Source organism: Lachnellula hyalina, assembly GCF_007821495.1.
Source record: "Lachnellula hyalina strain CBS 185.66 chromosome Unknown contig00049, whole genome shotgun sequence".
In the NCBI taxonomy this organism is placed as follows: domain Eukaryota; kingdom Fungi; phylum Ascomycota; class Leotiomycetes; order Helotiales; family Lachnaceae; genus Lachnellula; species Lachnellula hyalina.
The window spans coordinates 173,728-192,313 of record NW_022157163.1 but is presented as its reverse complement, the minus strand read 5'-3'; the positions used below and the strand labels follow the sequence as shown (position 1 = coordinate 192,313).

Genomic DNA, 18,586 nt, shown 5'->3' with positions numbered 1-18,586 from the left:
CATTATTATGTCTTCTCTCTCTCTCTCTCTCTCTCTCTCTCTCTCTCTCTCACTCATATCAAATGAAGGGTAAACAAGGCCTTGGATAGTTTAGAGACGCCCACTTTTAAACAGAGATAAAATTTGCTGATATATTCAGGCACAGCTCACAGCTCACAGGTTTCTTTACAGTTTTTTTCTCCCCCATACCGCTCGAAGAGGATAATGAGCCCCAGTCTCTATCAATTCAGTATAAAGTCTTTCAGGTAGAGTGTTCAGCGATTCTTCCGTCAGGGCCGTTTTGAGACCCATAGCTAGCCTTGATGTTAAACCCAATATCACCGGTTTTATGACGGACTGCGCGGTACTTACCTTTAGCATGCATTATTAGCCCTGTCATAGCGCCAGCCGTGCTACTTGCCCCAATTTCTATCAATTCTCTGTTCTTATTAGTCGCCCCTAGTGCCATGTCCACCGAAATCTCCTCTATATCCACGGCGCCCGCGGTTTCTAGCCATCCCCTCATTTCTCCAGCATACTTCCAACCCGCCCCTGTTGTATCAAAAACAGCCCGCACAAGCTCAAGAAACTCGAGGAAAACAGGTCCCGAGTCGGGAGCAACTTGCTCGGCCTCGACCAACTGGATCCAGCCCCCGGGCTTGACGAGAGCAAACAGGTTTTGAACTGCTTGGGAGAGTGATGCTGGCGCTGCGCCAGGAAGAGACAAGCGTTGATGTACTAGATCGAAAGTGGAGTGCTCTTCCAGAGGCCACGCGTTGGCCATATTGTGTTTGTAGAATTGGTACTGGGGACCGTGAGACTTCGGGAAAAAGCCAGTATTTATATCAGTGCCTATATATCTGTTGCCATGCGAGGTAGCGTGGCTTGTTGCGAGCTCATGTAGCCAATGGCCTTAATACAAGAGGTTATCAGCCTGTAACTTATTAATTACGGAAATTATTAGCACCTACCGTCCGCTGTTGCAGAATCTAAAATTTTGAGGTTAGACTTGCTGAGATCTATGGGAGCCAGAACTAGACTTCCACCTAGAGCTTGAATGACAACAGTATGCTGATCAAGCAATCTTTTACTGGTAGGAACATCAGTAGGAACATGATCCGATGCACTTAAGTGATTCTCGGGAGCTGGAGACATTGAAACAGAGCGGGAGGCACAGTATTGCAGCAGCCTTAGTTTCGAGCCAGGTTTTGTTTTGCAGTTAAGATTTGTGAGTACTCGGAGGCGACAATACGTATCACAAGAAGAATTGATGGCAGATGGCTGTCTTCTAATCTCGGCTTCCTGCTGTCGAATACGGCACCAGAATTGTGGCTGCCTCGGCGACCGATGGAGGAAAATCAGCAGGTACAAAACGGGAAGACAGCAAAACAGCAATACAACAATTACCCCGCTGGACAGATTTCCACCGACAGGAACTCTCAAGCAACCCGCGCCAAGAAATAAGTCCCTATTACATTCATACCTGTACTTTTCAACTTAACGTGCGGCGAAAGTAATTAATTAAGACGTTTCCAGGTCATCTCTTCCGCAAAGATCGATATTCGATCATTTTACAGCCTTGGAAGCAGCATGGGCTCCACTTCAGAGTATATCATGGCGGGCGACGAGGAACTCAGTCGTTTATCAAGCCAGCATGGCGTAATCAAAGATGCCATGGGTGGCTTATTACTTGCGCCCGTCGATTTCTCGGCCAGTCCACTACGTATCCTCGATTCGGCAACCGCAGATGGTGGGTCGTGATTTCTAGAGATGTTACTACTGAATGATGACTGACTAGATCATGATACACGTAGGCAGTTGGATTGGAGATTTCTATTCTATTTACTCTTCCACTCCTCCGCACACCGTCGTAGGCACTGACCTCGATGATACTAAGTTCCCTAAAAACCCATTACCGGGGACAAGCTTCCAGTTGCAGGACATTAATAAGTCGTGGCCGGAAACATGGCAAAATTCCTTCGATCTTGTGCATCAAAGACTGGCTCTCGCAGCAGCCGGGCCAAATGCTCCGTCTGCAGTCAAGAATCTTGTGTCGCTGGTCAAAGTTGGGGGCTGGATTCAGCTTATCGAAGCTGAGAATATACTTTCCGATCGTGAAGGTCCTGTCATGCATGATTTTGTTAACATGATGAAAGACTGTTTCCGTGCGATCGGAACTCCTCTTGGACTGGCCCAAGACCTGCGACTTTGGCTTAAAGACGCGGGGATGGTGGATATTCACGGCATGCTGATAGATGTTCAAATGGGTGCTTCAAATCCAAATCAGACACTCGCAGAGCAAGGAGCGTACTCTACACCTATTGCAGCGGCGTCACTGTCCAATTTTGCCAAAAGTAAGCTTCTATCAGATACCCGCTGTCCCAGGGTATGTTAATAATATCTTCTAGCCCTTCCGCCATCTGCTCTCTCGATTTCTGCAGACAGACTAGACAGTCTTGCGAAGGATTTGAAGGAGGAGCTACTGGAACAAGGTGGTAACTACCCATTGAGGGTCGTGTGGGCTAGAAAGCCAGGGCTGTGAAGCAACATTCAAGATGAAGAAGTCGAGACTTTGGGGGATTACTACAAGCGTCGTGTTGATAAAAGGCAGAGATGCTAATGTTGTGCTCGACCCAGGGTTTGAAACCTGAGCAGCCCTTTTCAGAATAATAAATCCATGTAAAAGTATGAAGCTTCCCCAACACTCTAACGTGATGATTCTTTCATTTAAGCTATATTTAAAATCTCAAAGTAAGATAATCCTTGGAATACATCGTTGTGGTACTTTGCTGGAGGTGTCTCACTGTACCGTGCCTCCGGTCGCTTAATGCCCGTATTTTGGTCCTCGCTCCAAAATCTTCTTGATTGCATCTCGTTCTAACATTCGCTCGGCTCAAGTCTGAATATGCGGCCAGTCTTTAATGTCAACACCAAGAAAGGAAAACATCCATGGCATTGCAAAAGGAAAGTAAGAGATGTCAGCCAGCGTCGGGCGATCGGGAAGTGCTATGTAGTTCTGGGTTTCCGGTGCTAGCCGTTTATTTAGAACATCCCATTGAACGATGCAATTAGCATGTAATCTAACACAGTATTAGAAAACCAAGTGTTATAGTTAAAGAAGAGTGGATGCACCTACTTCGCCACAGTCCTAGGGAGAGGCTCTGGATTCTGACGATTGGGGTAGCCTTTAAGGAAATATAGCCAGTATTTAGCCGTGGCACTATGAAGTCACTGATCAGTCAAAGTGCTTCTTTTAAGATGGTGCCTATCAGTTTAACTTACCCTAGCCCTGCAGTTTGATAAGCAGTCTAAGAGAGAACTGCAGCCTTTTCGGTGGCAGTACGTCCCCGCCAAAGCCCCTCGGTATCAAATCTACGCTAAATACTGAAGACATGCCGTCCCCTCAAAAACGACAGCCTCTTCTCCCGTTTCTGGATCTTGATTTCTCAAAGCTGGTACGTAGCGTTCTGGGTGGATTTTATAGAACCACTATAGAGAATTAGTACCAAGTTTCTACCAAAACCAAATACAAGATAGGGAAAGAGACGAGGGCCGGAAGCCCACATTGCAGCAGGACGAAGCAAGGGAATCCTACTGACTTCTTGAGTGGTATCCACAACCAAGATCACATGCGGGAATTGAAGCTCCTCAGCAAGAATCAGGGGCTTGAAATAATTAATGTATGAAGTTTGGTCGGCTTGCATGTTCGCAGCAAGTCAGCGACGCTTCGATTTGAACGTGAGGTATCCATCCTTTGATGATATATAGAATTACTCGGCCGTCATATTGGAGGTCTCCTGTTATCACTTCCCCATTGGCCTTCTTCGACTGCGTTGCCACTTGCTCGGTGTTACTTGGAGTATCCATTTGTGGAATAACAGATCCGTTGAAAAGTTATAACTTTGGAATTGACTACTATTCCGAAATTGAGTATCAGTTGAGGACATTGCCAAATATCGGAACATTTAACGTTGCCTCATTCGTCGGCTACCAGCTCTGTGCGGGCCCTTCCACACCAGCGGTTGCCGATGAACATTATATGCACGAAATCTTCTAATTAGCCACTGTTTTGTGGAGTCGTACACATAGCTCTATCGGTCAATGACATTGGCATTGGTAGCTATCGGGTCATGACTTATGAACTTGTTTTGGTGAGTAATCAATCGAATTTGTGTATACGAATGATGCAACCGTAGATCACTGTATGCTTTCGGTCAGGGAACGTTTCTAATGCCTTTTCTAGTCATAAGAACTTGACTAAAACATCTTAATACTATACGAACCTACCAAATGCTCACCAGGGACGCTCAGACTGACGAACACAATGAGTACCGATCACATGCCCCCAAACGAGACAACAACATTGCTCGAGGAACAAGACAAAGATGATGAAGACGTTGATTTGATGGAATGCATCACCCACTTCTGATGCAAGAATTTCAAACGCAATATCGGTTCTTCCGATTGCTTTTCTCGCGGCGTTGGGAATGGCAGCAACTGCTGCGACTAGCATTTTTGCATACGGTCACTTAATTTGTAAGGACCCAACGCATTGTCAAAAATCAGAGCAGAACAGATACGGCGGATCAGTGGCATTAGCTGTTTCTATCGCGAATTTCTGCGGCTTGCTAGTGCTCAGATCACTCGAGAGATTGTCGAAAAACCACCGGAAGACAGGTTTGGCATTATGGATAATCTTTTGGCTCTGGGGTTGGCAACACCGTCTTTCATCAAATCCCATTTTCTCGGATTTTTCTCACAAGACGACGCCGCCAAAGCAATGGGTAAGTGCATTTAATCCAGCCCAAGACCACTGCTCCTAGAGCTGAGATATATCCAATCCAAAAGCACACTCCAATTGTCAATCTTTTTCGCTTACTCCCGACTCATCCTCGCTCATTCTTAATAGAATAATGCTAATTCGAACATTTGACGTTTAGGAGCCATGACCATGATGGAAACCTGTGGGGGACTTTTGTCTCCCTTGATTCTAGGTTTCTGGCAAGCAATTTCCCCAGGAGGAAAGGTTTTCTATGGAGCCGCTGGGATGATGGTGTGCGCAACCGGTCTTTTTTGCGCCGCAGCTTTACTACTTCACAGGCGATCAACTGTATAAAGCAGCCAACGAAGTTCTTCTCACTGAAGTAATTCTTATCCATTGCTTTATATATATCAGTAGACATCTTCATACATTCTTTGTCTTAAATTCCGAAAATATTGTCCCACCGGGCCGACGGGCCCCGAGAGGTAGAGACTTGTATTTATATAGGAGACTGAAACCCAAAAATGAATGAATCCTTCCAAATTTAGCTCCAACACGTTCTAAGCCACCATTTGCCTTCAACTGAAACTTTGAATAGTGTTGATACTTCGTTCACAAAATCGCTTTCTGACCTTGCCTCACTCTCCAAAATTCTCGGATCACACCTGCAGTTGTTCAACTCACACCGATGTCTGACCCGCTTGACGTTCTCATAATTGGCGGTGGACCTGCGGGGCTTACTGCGGCGCTCACCCTAGCTCGTCAGCTACATACCGTTGCTGTCTTTGATTGTGGAACTTATCGAAACGATGCCGCCAAATATCAACACATGGTTCTGACGTGGGATCATAAAGAACCATCTGCGTTCCGTTCGGCTGCACGGGAAAATATACTGGGCCAGTATGAGACTGTGAAAGTCTATCCCACCACTATAGATACTGTCAAGAGTCTTGAAAATGGTCTCTTCGAGGCTGTTGACAGTAATAGCAAAGCTTGGGTTGGGAGAAAACTTGTACTAGCGTCTGGCGTTGAAGACATCATGCCCAACATTGAAGGGTTCCAACAATGCTGGGGTAGTGGAATGTGTGACCCCTCTCAAATGAAGTTTAGGTGTTGCTAAAGTTAATTACTCTTTAGTTTCCATTGCTTCTTTTGCAAAGGCTTCGAAGAGAGGGGCTCTGAGTCTTCGGGTCTCATTGCTACTGATGCACTTGCCTCCGTACCGCATGCCATGCACGCAGGGCGTCATGCTCTTCAACTGTGTACATCCGTCACTTTCTACACCAACGGCTCGGAGGACTTAACAAGAGAATTTGAGAATGCCCTCACAAATACTCCTGAAATGAACGTTGACTCTCGACGCATTAAGAAATTGGTCAAGGGCCCTAATGGGGCAGAAGTCATTGTTTGTTTCGAGGATGGCACTGAAAAGATAGAGGGGTTTTTAGGAGCTGCTCCAAAAATGAAGCAAAGAGCGCCATTTGCGGACCAACTTGCCTTGGAATTAAACCCGGGTGGGGAGATTACAACGAAACTACCATTCATGCAAACCAGCATGAGAGGCGTTTTTGCTGCAGGGGATTGTGGGAGTGCTATGAAAATAGCTGCAAATGCATTATCAACCGGCGCTGCGGTGGGAGCAGGAGTTTCCGCTCAGATACTAGCAGAGAAATTCGATCATAAGCCTCTTTTCTAAACCTAGGTTAGTTAGTCAAATTCTTCAAGCCTTGAGGCATATAGTGATATATAGATGCATACAAGGCCGGATATCATTTAAAAGGTTCTTGTTCCGAGATCAATGCCGAATTCATCTGTCGTGCGTGTTTTCCAATAATCCAATTACTGTTTGGAGGACCTATATAAGAGTTCTTTTTTAATTTCAACAATATTTGCTATACATACATATGACCACGTGAACCGTTAAGAATATTGTGTCGGAAAGGTTGAAAACTATATGTTCATTCGTCAGCCCTTTCAGATTTGGCTGACCCTAACGCAGTGGCACCAAATATGATGACCAATCTATCGACTGAACAAATGGATACACTTGGGGATAGGCTCTTGGACGAGCTAGTACACCGAGGGGCTTACTATCGTATCAGATGCGTTTGGGGCAGAAAGAAAGTTGAGGATGTGGCATAGAGCATTGTATTGTGACCGTATCGCAGTCTCGTGCCGCCCCTACCACAGAGGCTGGAACTAAAAAGAATGGCTGGTCCCGATTATGCTACCTATACTAGAACAAGTAAAGTACTATATTAACATTGGCTCGCAACTCTACTGCAGAGTATCGCATCAATTGCCAACAGCCACTTCCGATACCCATTGCGCGCCTACAGGAGACCACATCTTGGCTTATGCGCTAGACTTGTGGACGATAGCAATCTGGGCGATGGTCTCAAGGGTGATCTTGCCATCTACGTCCACGTTGAATCCAGGCTTCTTTGCCAGAAGCTCTTGATACTCGGCCACTGCAACGTCCCATTTCTCCTCATCCTCTGTAGATCATCCGCCTGCAGGCTGACCAATTGCACTCCAGATGGCAGTGGCGAACTCATGTAAGTCTTGAACGTGCAGGAAAGCCGACTTCTCGTACAGTTGCACATCCTCAAGCTGCAGCAACAGGGTCCTGCAGAATAGGCAGCCCGAACGACAAGAAGACGTGGGAGAATGTAGAGTCGGGGAATGTTTCCTTCCTGTCGCGATATTATTGTAGATTCCAACCATGGGCGGTGCCAAATCTGTGGCTTCAATCTTCACCGTGTCGGGAGGTGATGTGGCAATAATGCTGTGTCACTGGTCCCAGGCCACATGCGGTGTCGTGAATGACTGCGTCGGGAGGGGAAGGGGGGAGCAGAGTCATCGGCGCCGCTAATCTCGAAGAGTGGAGCTGCTGGGGGCGGCCATGTTGGTAATTTGTGGAGGAGAAGGAGAGATGGGAGGAGAAGGGATTCGGATGGGTGGGAACAGGAGGGGGATGCGATGTGTTGGTGATGTGGAGGAGTTGGTGATGTGATGTGTTGCTGTAATGCAGACGAGGTAGAGTTGCCTTGTGGTGGGAAATGGAGGGTGGTAATGTGATACAGACGAGGTAGATACCTCGTAATTACCACTTGACAGCTCGGTGGCCGGCGTGCATCGGATAAATAGAATCTTTCCCCCCTCAAAGTTTGTCTGCCTACCTGCCTCTGCCTCAAGACGAGGCTGTGAAGAGCGCACCTGAATATGTGTTGTGTGACCAACTGCTGCAAACTTACCGTACTAGCTAGTACTAGGTCGTATGCTTAGCTAAGTCGGAGTGCCTGCATATGTTATATGACCAATTGCTGCAAACTGATAGATAGTAAGACTTACCTGTGGGTGGCTTGCCCAACTGCCGCTAATTGTTAGTACTGTGCTTACGTCAGTCCGAGTGCCTGCATATGTTGTGTAACCAACTGCCAAGGCAAACTGATAGGTAGGTGAGGTGGGTTGGTACGTGCTTACGTCAGTCGGACCCCTGGCCGTGCAGTGCGGTGCGCCACCCCGAGTAGTGCAGTTAGTTATACTGAGTAGACGAATCTAGCCTAACGTAAGAAAGGTGCGGCTCAAAAGTTACAGTACACCAAGAAATACGAGTTGCTGCCTTGGATTCTGGGTGCCGCTTTTTCTTTAATAAATCTACAAACTCTACACTATCAGACCCGAAGCTAGTCCAAGGCTCTGATTGGGTGTTGGCTGTTCTGCGACACTAAGTAGGGCTTTTTGATTTGGGCGCCAATTACTGGGGAGACTTAAACACTTTGTTTATGCTACTTATTCGAAACCGCTGTAACTCTATTTGGTTCGTGCGAATCAAAGACCAAGCCCTTGGAATCGGAGTTCCAGGTCGAGAAAACAATCCCCACGTGCTTTGTGCTGCACCGAGCTTGAGCCGATGCTAGCCAACATCTTCAATTTCCCCAGGACCTCGGTCGCGTGCTGGACCTCCTTGAGTATCGTATGAGTCCGGAATGCGCACTGCTCTTCGGTATCAAAGGGCGATTCCCCAAACCCAAGACCCGCAAACCCTCCTGTCAAGACTCGATTGTTTCGGCTGTCTTTCTCCTCCCTCGCGACGGTGGTTAAGCAAACCTCCACTAACTCGAGGATCTGGTACATGAGGGTGGTGAACAACATGATGCATCGAAGATTCCTCGAGCCTTGTTGAAGCCCGATGAGGTGCGTCAGTTTCTCCAGAGCTTTCCTGATGATTCCGAGGAGGATTTTGAATGCTTTGAGCTCGGCCATGATGTAACTCTCCACGTCGTTGATCATGTGACAGCACTCCAGGCAGCACTGGCTATCTACATCGTTCCGTGGCCGTAGCCCAAGCAACATAGGCATTGATGGTACAGACGAGCTGTCCGTACGCTGCTCAATAGGGGCGGGGATGGGGGACGAAAAGGTTAATAAATCTTCCAGATTCCCATCCATTCCCTGTAGAAAATACTCGTCGGAACTATGCAGCGTTCCCCCGGGAGAGGGAGAAGGATTGAAGGGCGCTTGAGCAGTACTGTGTGTAGCGACATATAGGTTAGAAGAATCGTCTGCAAAGTCTGTTCCGATGGCGTCGGAGGGTTCGAGTTGCCAGTCGTCTGCCCATTCCATCATCTCGGTCTGGTCATTTTCTGGGTATGTTACGTCCTCCACGGTTGAGTCCTCTGATCGACTGGTTGCGTTCACTGATTGACCTGTGGTAGAGCCTTCTCTCCTTTGTGTCTCTTGTGATCCCTCATGTTGAACACGCTTCCTCTTCGCTCTTATGCCTGGAACCTTGCCCACCCTCGACTCCATGTAAACACAATGCGCACCTGAGTTTCGGCATCGCTCGCAACCACTCCCCTCGCCTGTGCATTTGACCTATTGTCTCTTGTTAGATATGTGTTCCTTCATCTTGGGCAGAATAAGATTGGATGTACAAACTTTGGCGGCGCAACATTGGTTGCAGGCACTGCGAAGCCGGACTTGACGCGCGCGACCTGCCGCCTGGCCTTCTGTGCTGTGTAGCAAATCAGCAAAGGAATACTAGAATACAACTCATTTGGTTCTCAACAAACCTTCGAGGCGAAAGCATGATGCTAACAAAAGAGATACGATTAATACTAACAGAGAGCAAGATGACTAGCTTCGAGCCTATCAATCGTCACTCATCCAGGCCTGGTTCAAGTTGCGTTCTGGAAAGACTTGTAATGGACGCACTGTTAATATAAAAACCAGCGGGGACATTTGGGAAAATCGTTAGACCGCCCACATACATGCTGCAGACGCTGAAGGGGCAGGTGTGGAATTATGCATGCATGATGAACCTTTTAGCCACTGCAAACAGCCCAGTATATGTAAAATTGAGTAGCATTCGCTCTTGATTGGGACGAAAAGGATTGGAGGGGTGGGGGGTGGGGTGTGCAGTACGAGTCGCACAATGTGTCAGCAATCTATGCTGGACAATGATTTTTCGATGAACTTTATTTCCAAAATAGAACCCGTTCACGGGGGACTCCATGGTCTAATAGCACCCTCTGTCTGTTTTCTCCACATTCGTGCGTATAGCCCATTGCGGGCAAGGAGACCGACATGCGTTCCCTTCTCCATGATTCGACCTTTCTGAAGCACGATGATCTGGTTAGCCTTCGTAATGGTTGATAGTCGATGTCTGTCTCGCGATCAGCAATTTACTATTAGCCTATTCCCCAGAGGCGCAGCGTCTGAAACCATTGGGGGGTACTTAGTGACTTACGCAATCGTAATTGTTGTCCTACCCTCCGAGACCTTTTCTAGCGAGCCTTGGATCTGCTTCTCGGTTTCGGAATCGAGCGATGCTGTAGCCTCGTCAAGTAGGAGAATCCGAGGCGATCGAAGGAAGGCACGGGCGATGGCAATCTGCAAGTACTATTAATATAAGCCACACCATGAGCAGAAAATACCGGCACTGTACCCTTTGCCTTTCGCCTCCAGACAATTTGAGACCTCTCTCTCCAACGGTGGTCGAGTACTGGTCTGAAAAGCTGAGTATCTGGTGATGAATACTGGCCGCCATGCAGGCTTTATACACATCCTCTTCGGAAGCGTTCGGCTGAGAATACAAGAGATTATACATCAGAGTATCATTGAACAAAATCGTGTCCTGTGGAACCACACCCATGTGGCTGCGCAAACTTTCGATCCGCATCTCGCGTGTGTCCAGACCATCCAACTTGATAGAGCCATCACTAATGTCATAGAAACGGAAAAGAAGTTTCAGAATAGTTGATTTTCCACTCCCACTCTCGCCGACGATTGCCGTTGAGGTGCCAGGTAGGACTTCGAACGACACATTCTGCAGGGCTGGGTGCTGGCCATTATAAGCGAAAGACACATTCGAAAATGATATCCCGCCGTTGCATTTGCTCACATCCACAGCGTCTTCACTATCAACGACCGTGGGTTTCTGTTCGAACTAGTTATCGTTAGCACATGAAAACGAGTGGTATTGCGAAGTGGGATCACACCAATTCCAGCATGCGTTCCGCATCAACCAAGTTATTCTGAACCTGAGTATAAAAACTACCAAAAAAGTTCAAAGGAGCTTGAAGTTGTGCGAGATAGGTAAGTAGAGTCACAAACATTGCCACTTGCTGCATGTTCATCGATATTTGGTAGGCATTCAAGTAACAGACCAGTAGAGTTCCGAGCGTGAATACGCCATTTTGAGCCGCGTTGAGAAGGTTCAGCGACAAGAAAACATTGTACTCGGACTTTTGAAAAAAAGAAATAAGTTCCGCGTATCTAGATATTTCCACTGTAATAGTAAGTTTTAGCAACTGGTAGTCTGAGAAGGGAACCAAGTTCAGCCGTGTAACCACAGGCGTGAGAGGAATGAAGCGATTATGAAAGTGCTTACTAGTAACAGCACCGCTATGATGCACGGTTTCGTAAGATAAGAGAGCATCGGTCCTGATCTATTAGTATCTTACTGACTACTTCTGATCTCGTGTCACACTGACTTGGCAGCCTCCATCTCCCGTTCTCGCTTAACCATCTCCCTCCGAGCGCGACCACGGTACTTGGCCATATAAATAGTCATGAAGATATAAAACCATGTGACAGCTATAACCATCAGAGCATAGAAGGGATCAAACACAATAAAGAAGTAAGCCGCTGCTATCCAAAGGTCTGCAACCATGGGAAATAGCTGGAATGCAAACCCATCGAGAAAAGTATTCAAGGCACCTCCTTTACTCAACGCATTTGTCACCTCACCAATGCGTTTGCTAATATGAAAATCGAGAGAGAGTTCCAAAACATGCTTAAAAGTAGCAGTACTGAGGCGTCGGTAGGTCGATTGACTGATGGGAATCCAGAGGAGGGCCCGAATGGACCCTAAAATGCCTTGTTGCCCTTGAAAACCGCGGAAGAGAATATATAAAAAAATCTGTTTATGTGGAAGTTTTCCAGGCCCCAAAGTAGTGACTAAAACTCCGAGCTGATGAGGGGTCAGTATATTGACAACACGCTGGGCTATCAGCAGGACGAAACAAAATATTGCTCGCAGTTGGAGCGGTTTAGATTCGGCAGGCCTATTCTCAGTTAACAAGAATCTTCCAAGTTGAGAAACAGCTAATAAACACTTACCAGAGAAACGGAAACAGTTTACTGAATCCAAGGACGTAATCTAACCACGTGGTAGTCTGAGCATCACCCACTCTGGCATTATACGCGTTGTTCCCATCACGGGCCTTGGAAGTTCCGTAGCTGTAATCGGTTCCAGGGCCATGGTCAAGCAAGCTCTCGTTTTCACCGGACTGTGTTGAGCTATGAGACTTTTCCTCGTGTGATGTTACCAACCACAGAACTATCAAACAGAGGAGAACAATCAGTCGCACAGCTGCAAGTGCTAACTGGGCAGCATTCGCGTATCGGTTCTCAAGCTGATTTTGTATACCGTATAACAACCATGCCGACTCGTACATGACACTTATTAACCACATGTGGTACTGGACCTCAGATACCGTATATGGAAAATCGGGATCAGGTAGTAGCCCAGCGAGATAGAACAGCCCTACACCTATCATAGAGGACTGCCTCTGGGTTAACTTCTAGTTCTGCCACCGATATTGCGCGAACTTACAAGGTAGTCTTTGGATATCCATTCGTTAGTGTGACTGGAAATCCTAATCACACATAGTCCGACGACGACTGTCCCAGTCTTTCGAGCACAATCGTGAACATTTGCAGTAAGATGAAGTTAGGATGGGAGCACTTACTATTGAACAGCAGAGAAAAGCGTGCATGAGAAAGAAACATCTATTTGCCATGGAGCTTTTCGGACGAGGACACGCCGAAGTCGTACGTTTGGACCGAATTCCATGGTAGATACAAGACGCAAGGTATCCAACGAGCAAGGAAATAGGATATGCCCAGAAAAGCATTTTAATGTCTGTATGAGATCTAGGTTGGAGGAGTCGACGTGGAAAAGAAAAGTCGTTGCCGTAGACCGTTACGTGGAACCCGTCAGATTGGCATGAGAAGACTTCGTCGGTAAAGCCCGAATGAAATACATCATGACCCATTAAATTAAAGGGGCATCTGCCATTTCTGAGAGTCAGTGTTCAAAGGCCCCAATTTCTAGGTCGGCCGCCGAGTCGGCCCCGTAGATCGGGCCCCTTAAAATCCCGGATAATTCAGGCCGCTCTCCTATTTATATTGCTTGCTTAACATTACCCTGTATACCTGTATTTTATATCATTCAAATTTATTTCTAGTATCTGTATTATTTTGGATACCCCGTGTTCAGTGGCCTGGACCAATGGAGGCGTATGGGCTTTCACGGCGTGGTGCTGCAAATGTCGAGGCCATTTGGCCGCGAATCAGTACTGCTGCCACTGAAAGGGAGCGGGCAACGGAAGATTCTTACATTGACGTGTCGACTTCTGAAAATTGGCTCATCCGAGAAGAGCTCATCGAACTCTACAAGAAGGCTGTGGATGATAATCTGAGCGGCCGAGTATGCACTATCAATCTTATTAGTTCTCGCTTCGCAATTGTTTGCTAACCAGCTGAAAGCACCTCTCGTACCCGAATGGGTTTGCAGGGGATACAGAACTATTGGATGCGTTGGCACAGTTTTTCAATTCCTACTTCAAGCCTTACATCCACGTGCTGCCCGGACAGCTTGCAACTGCCCCAGGCGCTGCGTTTTCTCTCGACGCTCTCCTATACAATATTTGTGAAGTAGGGGATGGCATACTAGTACCCACTCCATGTTGGAGTAAGTAATTCAAAATACCTCTCCCAGAAGCTCCAATCGAATCTAGCTGATTTGCACTCTGCAGGTGGCTTCGACTGGTTACTGAATGTCAAGGCCGGTGTACAGCCTGTTTTTGTCACAGTAGAAACTTTTGATGATGTATTGACCTCAAAACTAATCCCGGCTTTGGAAAATACCCTCACTAGCTCCCCTTATCCTATCAAAGGCTTGCTATTCACAAACCCCCATAACCCCTTCGGTCAGTGTTATCCATCTGCGGTCATCATGGAAGTCATAAAATTCTGTAATGCCAAAGGCATCCATTTCATTTCCGACGAGATATACGCTCTGTCGAAATTTGAATGTCCAGATGTACCAGAGCCAGTGCCATTTACATCAGCATTGCAGCTCGATATTGAGGGCATGGGATGTAATCTTTCGCGTGTACACACGATTTGGAGCCTGAGCAAAGATCTAGGCTCAAGTGGTCTACGAATGGTAATAAAGCCACTCCTTCTCTGCCTTCCCCACGGGTCTCTTTTAAATAGGCTTGCTAACCAGTAATTAGGGGTGCTGTGTTACACAGGGGAACAGGCCTTTGGTAACGGGCTTAGCCTTGGTTTCCAACACACAAATGTCGTCTCTCACAGCAATTGCTGCTACGAGCCTCCTTAGATCAACTCAACTCCCAAGCCTTTTAGTGCTTAACTCTGAGCGCCTTGCACAATCTTATGAGCGCTTAACCTCGGTGTTGAGAGAACGAGGTGTTTCGTATATCCCTTCGAACATGGGACCCTTTGTCTTTGCAAGGATATCACCAACAGCACAGTCATGGGCTGAGGAGGTTGAAGCGATGCGAGTTTTCAAAACGGCAGGGGTAGTAATTTCGGCGGGCCGGGGTTATCATGTGGTTGATGGAGAAAAAGGTTGGGCCAGAATCAACTTTGCTATGCCGCCTAAAATCTTGACCAAAGCTCTCAAACGGCTTATTATTGGATTCGATGGACTGTCCATGAATAGAGAAGCAGAGTCTACCCAGAAGTGATCATATAAAATTATACCTATATTATAGTTACCTTCTCACAAGCAGACTCCCAATTAAACACAACATAGAAACACCAACCAAAGAGGATGCAACTATGAATTCCCGTCCTTGGCCTAGAACGCTTTGTGTGATACCCAAGGCTATAGGGGAAAGTAGTCCGCCCACGCTCTCCGACACCGCTATGCTCGCCATCACCGAATCTCTTGCACGCGTTCCCGTAACTGCGTAACTCTTCATAAAGCTAGGCGCTGCTAGCCCCAGCGCAATCAGCACCACCAGGCCATACATCTCCCTCGCTGTTCCCGCGATCGCGAAACATGGAAGGAAAATGAGTTGGATTGACATGGAGACAAGCGCATAAAACAGATCTCGAGTAAAATGATATTTTACCCTTCCAGATTCAGCAATATTTGTTTCGCATCCAGATAGACCGTTCCCCTGGACCTCCTCAACTTCGGCTGGGCTGAACTTCTTCCGTATTTGCGGAATTGCATAGAGCACAATAAAAAGGTAAATAGAAGATGTACCAGCGGCTAATGAGATGATGTAGCCATTTTCTGTACTGGTGAAGCCGAACTTTACTGCGGCATGAACCATGATCGCAGGAAACAGGTGAGCTTGGGCACTGTTGTAGAAAAGAGTGGCAAGACTCGGAAACAGGACAATGGGCTCCCTATAAATATACAAAACAGGCTCGAAGAAAGAAATGCTGGCTACAGCCGCATTCGCCGTAGTCGGTTCGAGGGGCTCATCGTGACCAGTTTCCATGTTAGAGGTCGTGACCGGAACGAAAAACTCAAGATACAAATATGAAAAGCCCAGTAGTGCGATAGCAACAATGAAACTGAGAAAAAAGTTAGGCAATAAAGTGACTACTGTAGGACCCATAGACATGCCGACCATGTAAAGAGCCAATGACGTTCCCATCAATCGTGAAAATCGACCTTGGTCCTGGGCTCGAATGTATACAGCCGCGAGAATATAGTGAAGAATGTTATCAGTTGCCAATCCTTCGAAGACCCGGCCTGCGATGGCAATGTATATATTATGCGATAGCACTGAACGAATGGTTTTAGCTTTTTCCAGGTTAAAAAAAGAATAAGTGCTCCTACTTCCAACTGCTAAAAACCCTACACCCATAGACCGGCTTATCAACCAATAGCGCATTCCAAGCTTTGGGTGGGTTTCCGTCCACTGTCGCAAGGCGCCAATGGCAATGACGCCAAAGATATTGGCTATTATGGTGGCTAAAGCCACTACTCCAGCATAGCGAGATTGCTCCTCATTTTCGCAGTGGGCCGGCTTCACACATATGATGCTCGCGTCTTCACAGTTCAAATATGTTAGCTCATCGTCACTCTTGTGTTCTGGAGTGGAACGCCAACACTTTGAACGTCGCTGTAGCGGACATGAAAACACGAGTTCTGCTGGTCACATACAAGTATATGTGGTGGTCGCAGACGTTGCTGCTATAGCAAATGCTGCGGTGAAAGCCAAAGGTAGGACATTACCAACGGACCCTTCGTCAATGACCATGTGCAGTGCTCGTGCGTTAGTCGAGCTTTTGGGTACCGCGTTGTTATAACGAATGCTAATATTTGCGTCCCCATCCTCAAGTGCAACAGAGAGGAGACCAGTTCTTTCTGAGTAGTCTGTGGTATCCATGATGACTAAAACTGCGAATGTATTATCATGTCGCCGAGCAATTTGTAGAAATGCAGATTGTTGAGACAATGGGCTGTGGCAAGTCCCCTCTATGCACGAGTCGCTTTCCTTAGGTTATGGTTTCATCTGATTGGACGCACTGCATATGTATTCCGCTCACTACGATTAGTCGTAACCGGGTAGCGAAGCAAGATCTTAGATCATTTGGCGCTACTGGAGTATGATAAATGGCCCTGCCGTTTCGGACGCCGAATAGATTGTTTCGCTCTGGAGGTTTAAGTATTGTACCGCCTCGAGTCGCCGCGGCTCAATCTTGTGATGTAGACAATACTCACGATTGGGTATTCTTTCGGAACTCAAAGACAACTCACTATCAGTTCTGTTGCTATGGCTATTGTGGAAAGTCAAATGTCTTTTCTGGAGCCCTGGGATGCCAAGGAGGAAGGGCCATATGTCCGTGGAAAAGTTGAAGAGGCCTTTCCTCGAACAAACTTCACAAATCGAGAGTATTCGGTACGAGTTCATAATTCAAGGCCGAGGAGGGATGAGTTCAATCTAGACACTCATGGCTTTGCCTTCCATGACGATGAACTCATCAGCGACGAAATTGTCCAGGCAATTCGATCAAAAGACAAGCCATTAGTCCAAGAACTATATTATCCACTAGTGGAGCGCTTGGTAAAGGAGAAGACCTGTGCTGATAAGGTCATCATCTTTGATCATACTCATCGAAGACGCGATCCATCTCTCGCTCCGAACGAGAATCCCAATGGTAGAGAGCAGCCAGCCACACTGGTAAGTGATGACTACAAGACTATCTAAAGCATGAATAACCAAAACTTCAAAAATCAGGCACATGTTGACCAGTACGTACTATTCATTCGCATACACTAATCGGTGTCTGCGTACGAGGAATACTCACCCAATCTCCTTGACATATACAGATCCGCCCTCGGTGCAATTCGCAGAGTTCGGCAATATACAGGAGAAGACGCCGAAAGTCTGCTCCGAGGAAGAGCACAGATCATAAAGTGAGCCTCTTGACAGTAGTCCCGTGATGTTTTTGACTTGCGGCTGACCGAACAAGTGTCTGGCGTCCTATCCATGGCCCTGTTAGAGATTGGGCCCTGGCGGTAATGGACTATCGCAGTATTAAGGACTCCGAGATCCATCCCACGAGCATTTTTAGTGAGCGGTTTGAAATGAAGGGACAGACTGTGTCAATAAACCACTCCAAAGACCAGAAGTGGTATTACTTGGATCAACAGAAACCAAGCGAAGTTACTTTTATCAAAATCTGGGATAATAAGAAAGGAGTGGCGAAACGTAAGAGCTCCAAAGTTAATGACTGCATCAAAGGAAATGTACTGATTGATTGTTCAGTGTGCTCCCATTGCGCTTTCCCAGATCCTCGGGCACCAGCCGACGCCCAACCAAGAGAAAGTGTGGAGGTCCGCTGTCTGGTATTCCATCAGGAGGACCAATGAACGATAGTGAGAAAGGCTTTTGTATAAATAAACGACATAAAACATGACTGAAAGACATGAAAGAAAACCAAAAAAGAATAGAGAGAGAGAAGGCGAAAAGCTCAGTTTGGAAAAACTCTTATTTCAGTTCACTATATGTGATTTGCATGATAAGTAACCGTATTTCTGTCGAAGCACGGCGAAATATCAGGTTATATAAAAACATCCAATTAGCTATAAGAACACCTTCTGATAATTCCAGCAATATGAGATTCGTATGGTCAAAGCAAGCAAGTATCCATCCCATCTCCACTTCCCCAAATTGGCGCATGAACAAAGTCGTGATGAAACCACATGGCGAAAACAACAGCCCTGACTAAAGTGATGACCCACATAGGAGCATTTCCCGTCCGACTATTCTTCAA

General features: G+C 46.8%; 4 protein-coding genes across 4 annotated transcripts; 2 read left to right on the top strand and 2 right to left on the bottom strand.

Annotated features, from left to right (window-relative positions):
* Window positions 1–165: 165 nt before the first annotated feature.
* psoC (Methyltransferase) lies at window positions 166–1,134 on the bottom strand (the record flags this gene model as incomplete). The annotated part of the gene is made up of 3 exons (XM_031149180.1): window positions 166–293; window positions 352–891; window positions 951–1,134. The coding sequence occupies 3 exons, from the start codon at window positions 1,132–1,134 to the stop codon at window positions 166–168; spliced, it is 852 nt and encodes a 283-aa protein (XP_031006187.1).
* Window positions 1,135–5,429: 4,295 nt separating this feature from the next.
* On the top strand, window positions 5,430–6,437 carry gliT_1 (Thioredoxin reductase; the record flags this gene model as incomplete). The annotated part of the gene is made up of 2 exons (XM_031149179.1): window positions 5,430–5,824; window positions 5,879–6,437. The coding sequence occupies 2 exons, from the start codon at window positions 5,430–5,432 to the stop codon at window positions 6,435–6,437; spliced, it is 954 nt and encodes a 317-aa protein (XP_031006190.1).
* Window positions 6,438–10,246: 3,809 nt separating this feature from the next.
* aclQ_0 (ABC transporter) lies at window positions 10,247–12,708 on the bottom strand (the record flags this gene model as incomplete). Its single annotated transcript, XM_031149178.1, has 7 exons — window positions 10,247–10,412; window positions 10,497–10,639; window positions 10,695–11,195; window positions 11,248–11,493; window positions 11,640–11,697; window positions 11,743–12,315; window positions 12,371–12,708. The coding sequence occupies 7 exons, from the start codon at window positions 12,706–12,708 to the stop codon at window positions 10,247–10,249; spliced, it is 2,025 nt and encodes a 674-aa protein (XP_031006191.1).
* An 836-nt stretch (window positions 12,709–13,544) lies between these two features.
* Window positions 13,545–15,030, top strand: aclI_1 (putative aminotransferase; the record flags this gene model as incomplete). Its single annotated transcript, XM_031149177.1, has 4 exons — window positions 13,545–13,742; window positions 13,802–13,969; window positions 14,034–14,483; window positions 14,554–15,030. 4 exons carry the CDS (start codon window positions 13,545–13,547, stop codon window positions 15,028–15,030), a joined length of 1,293 nt encoding a protein of 430 aa, XP_031006188.1.
* Window positions 15,031–18,586: the final 3,556 nt, after the last annotated feature.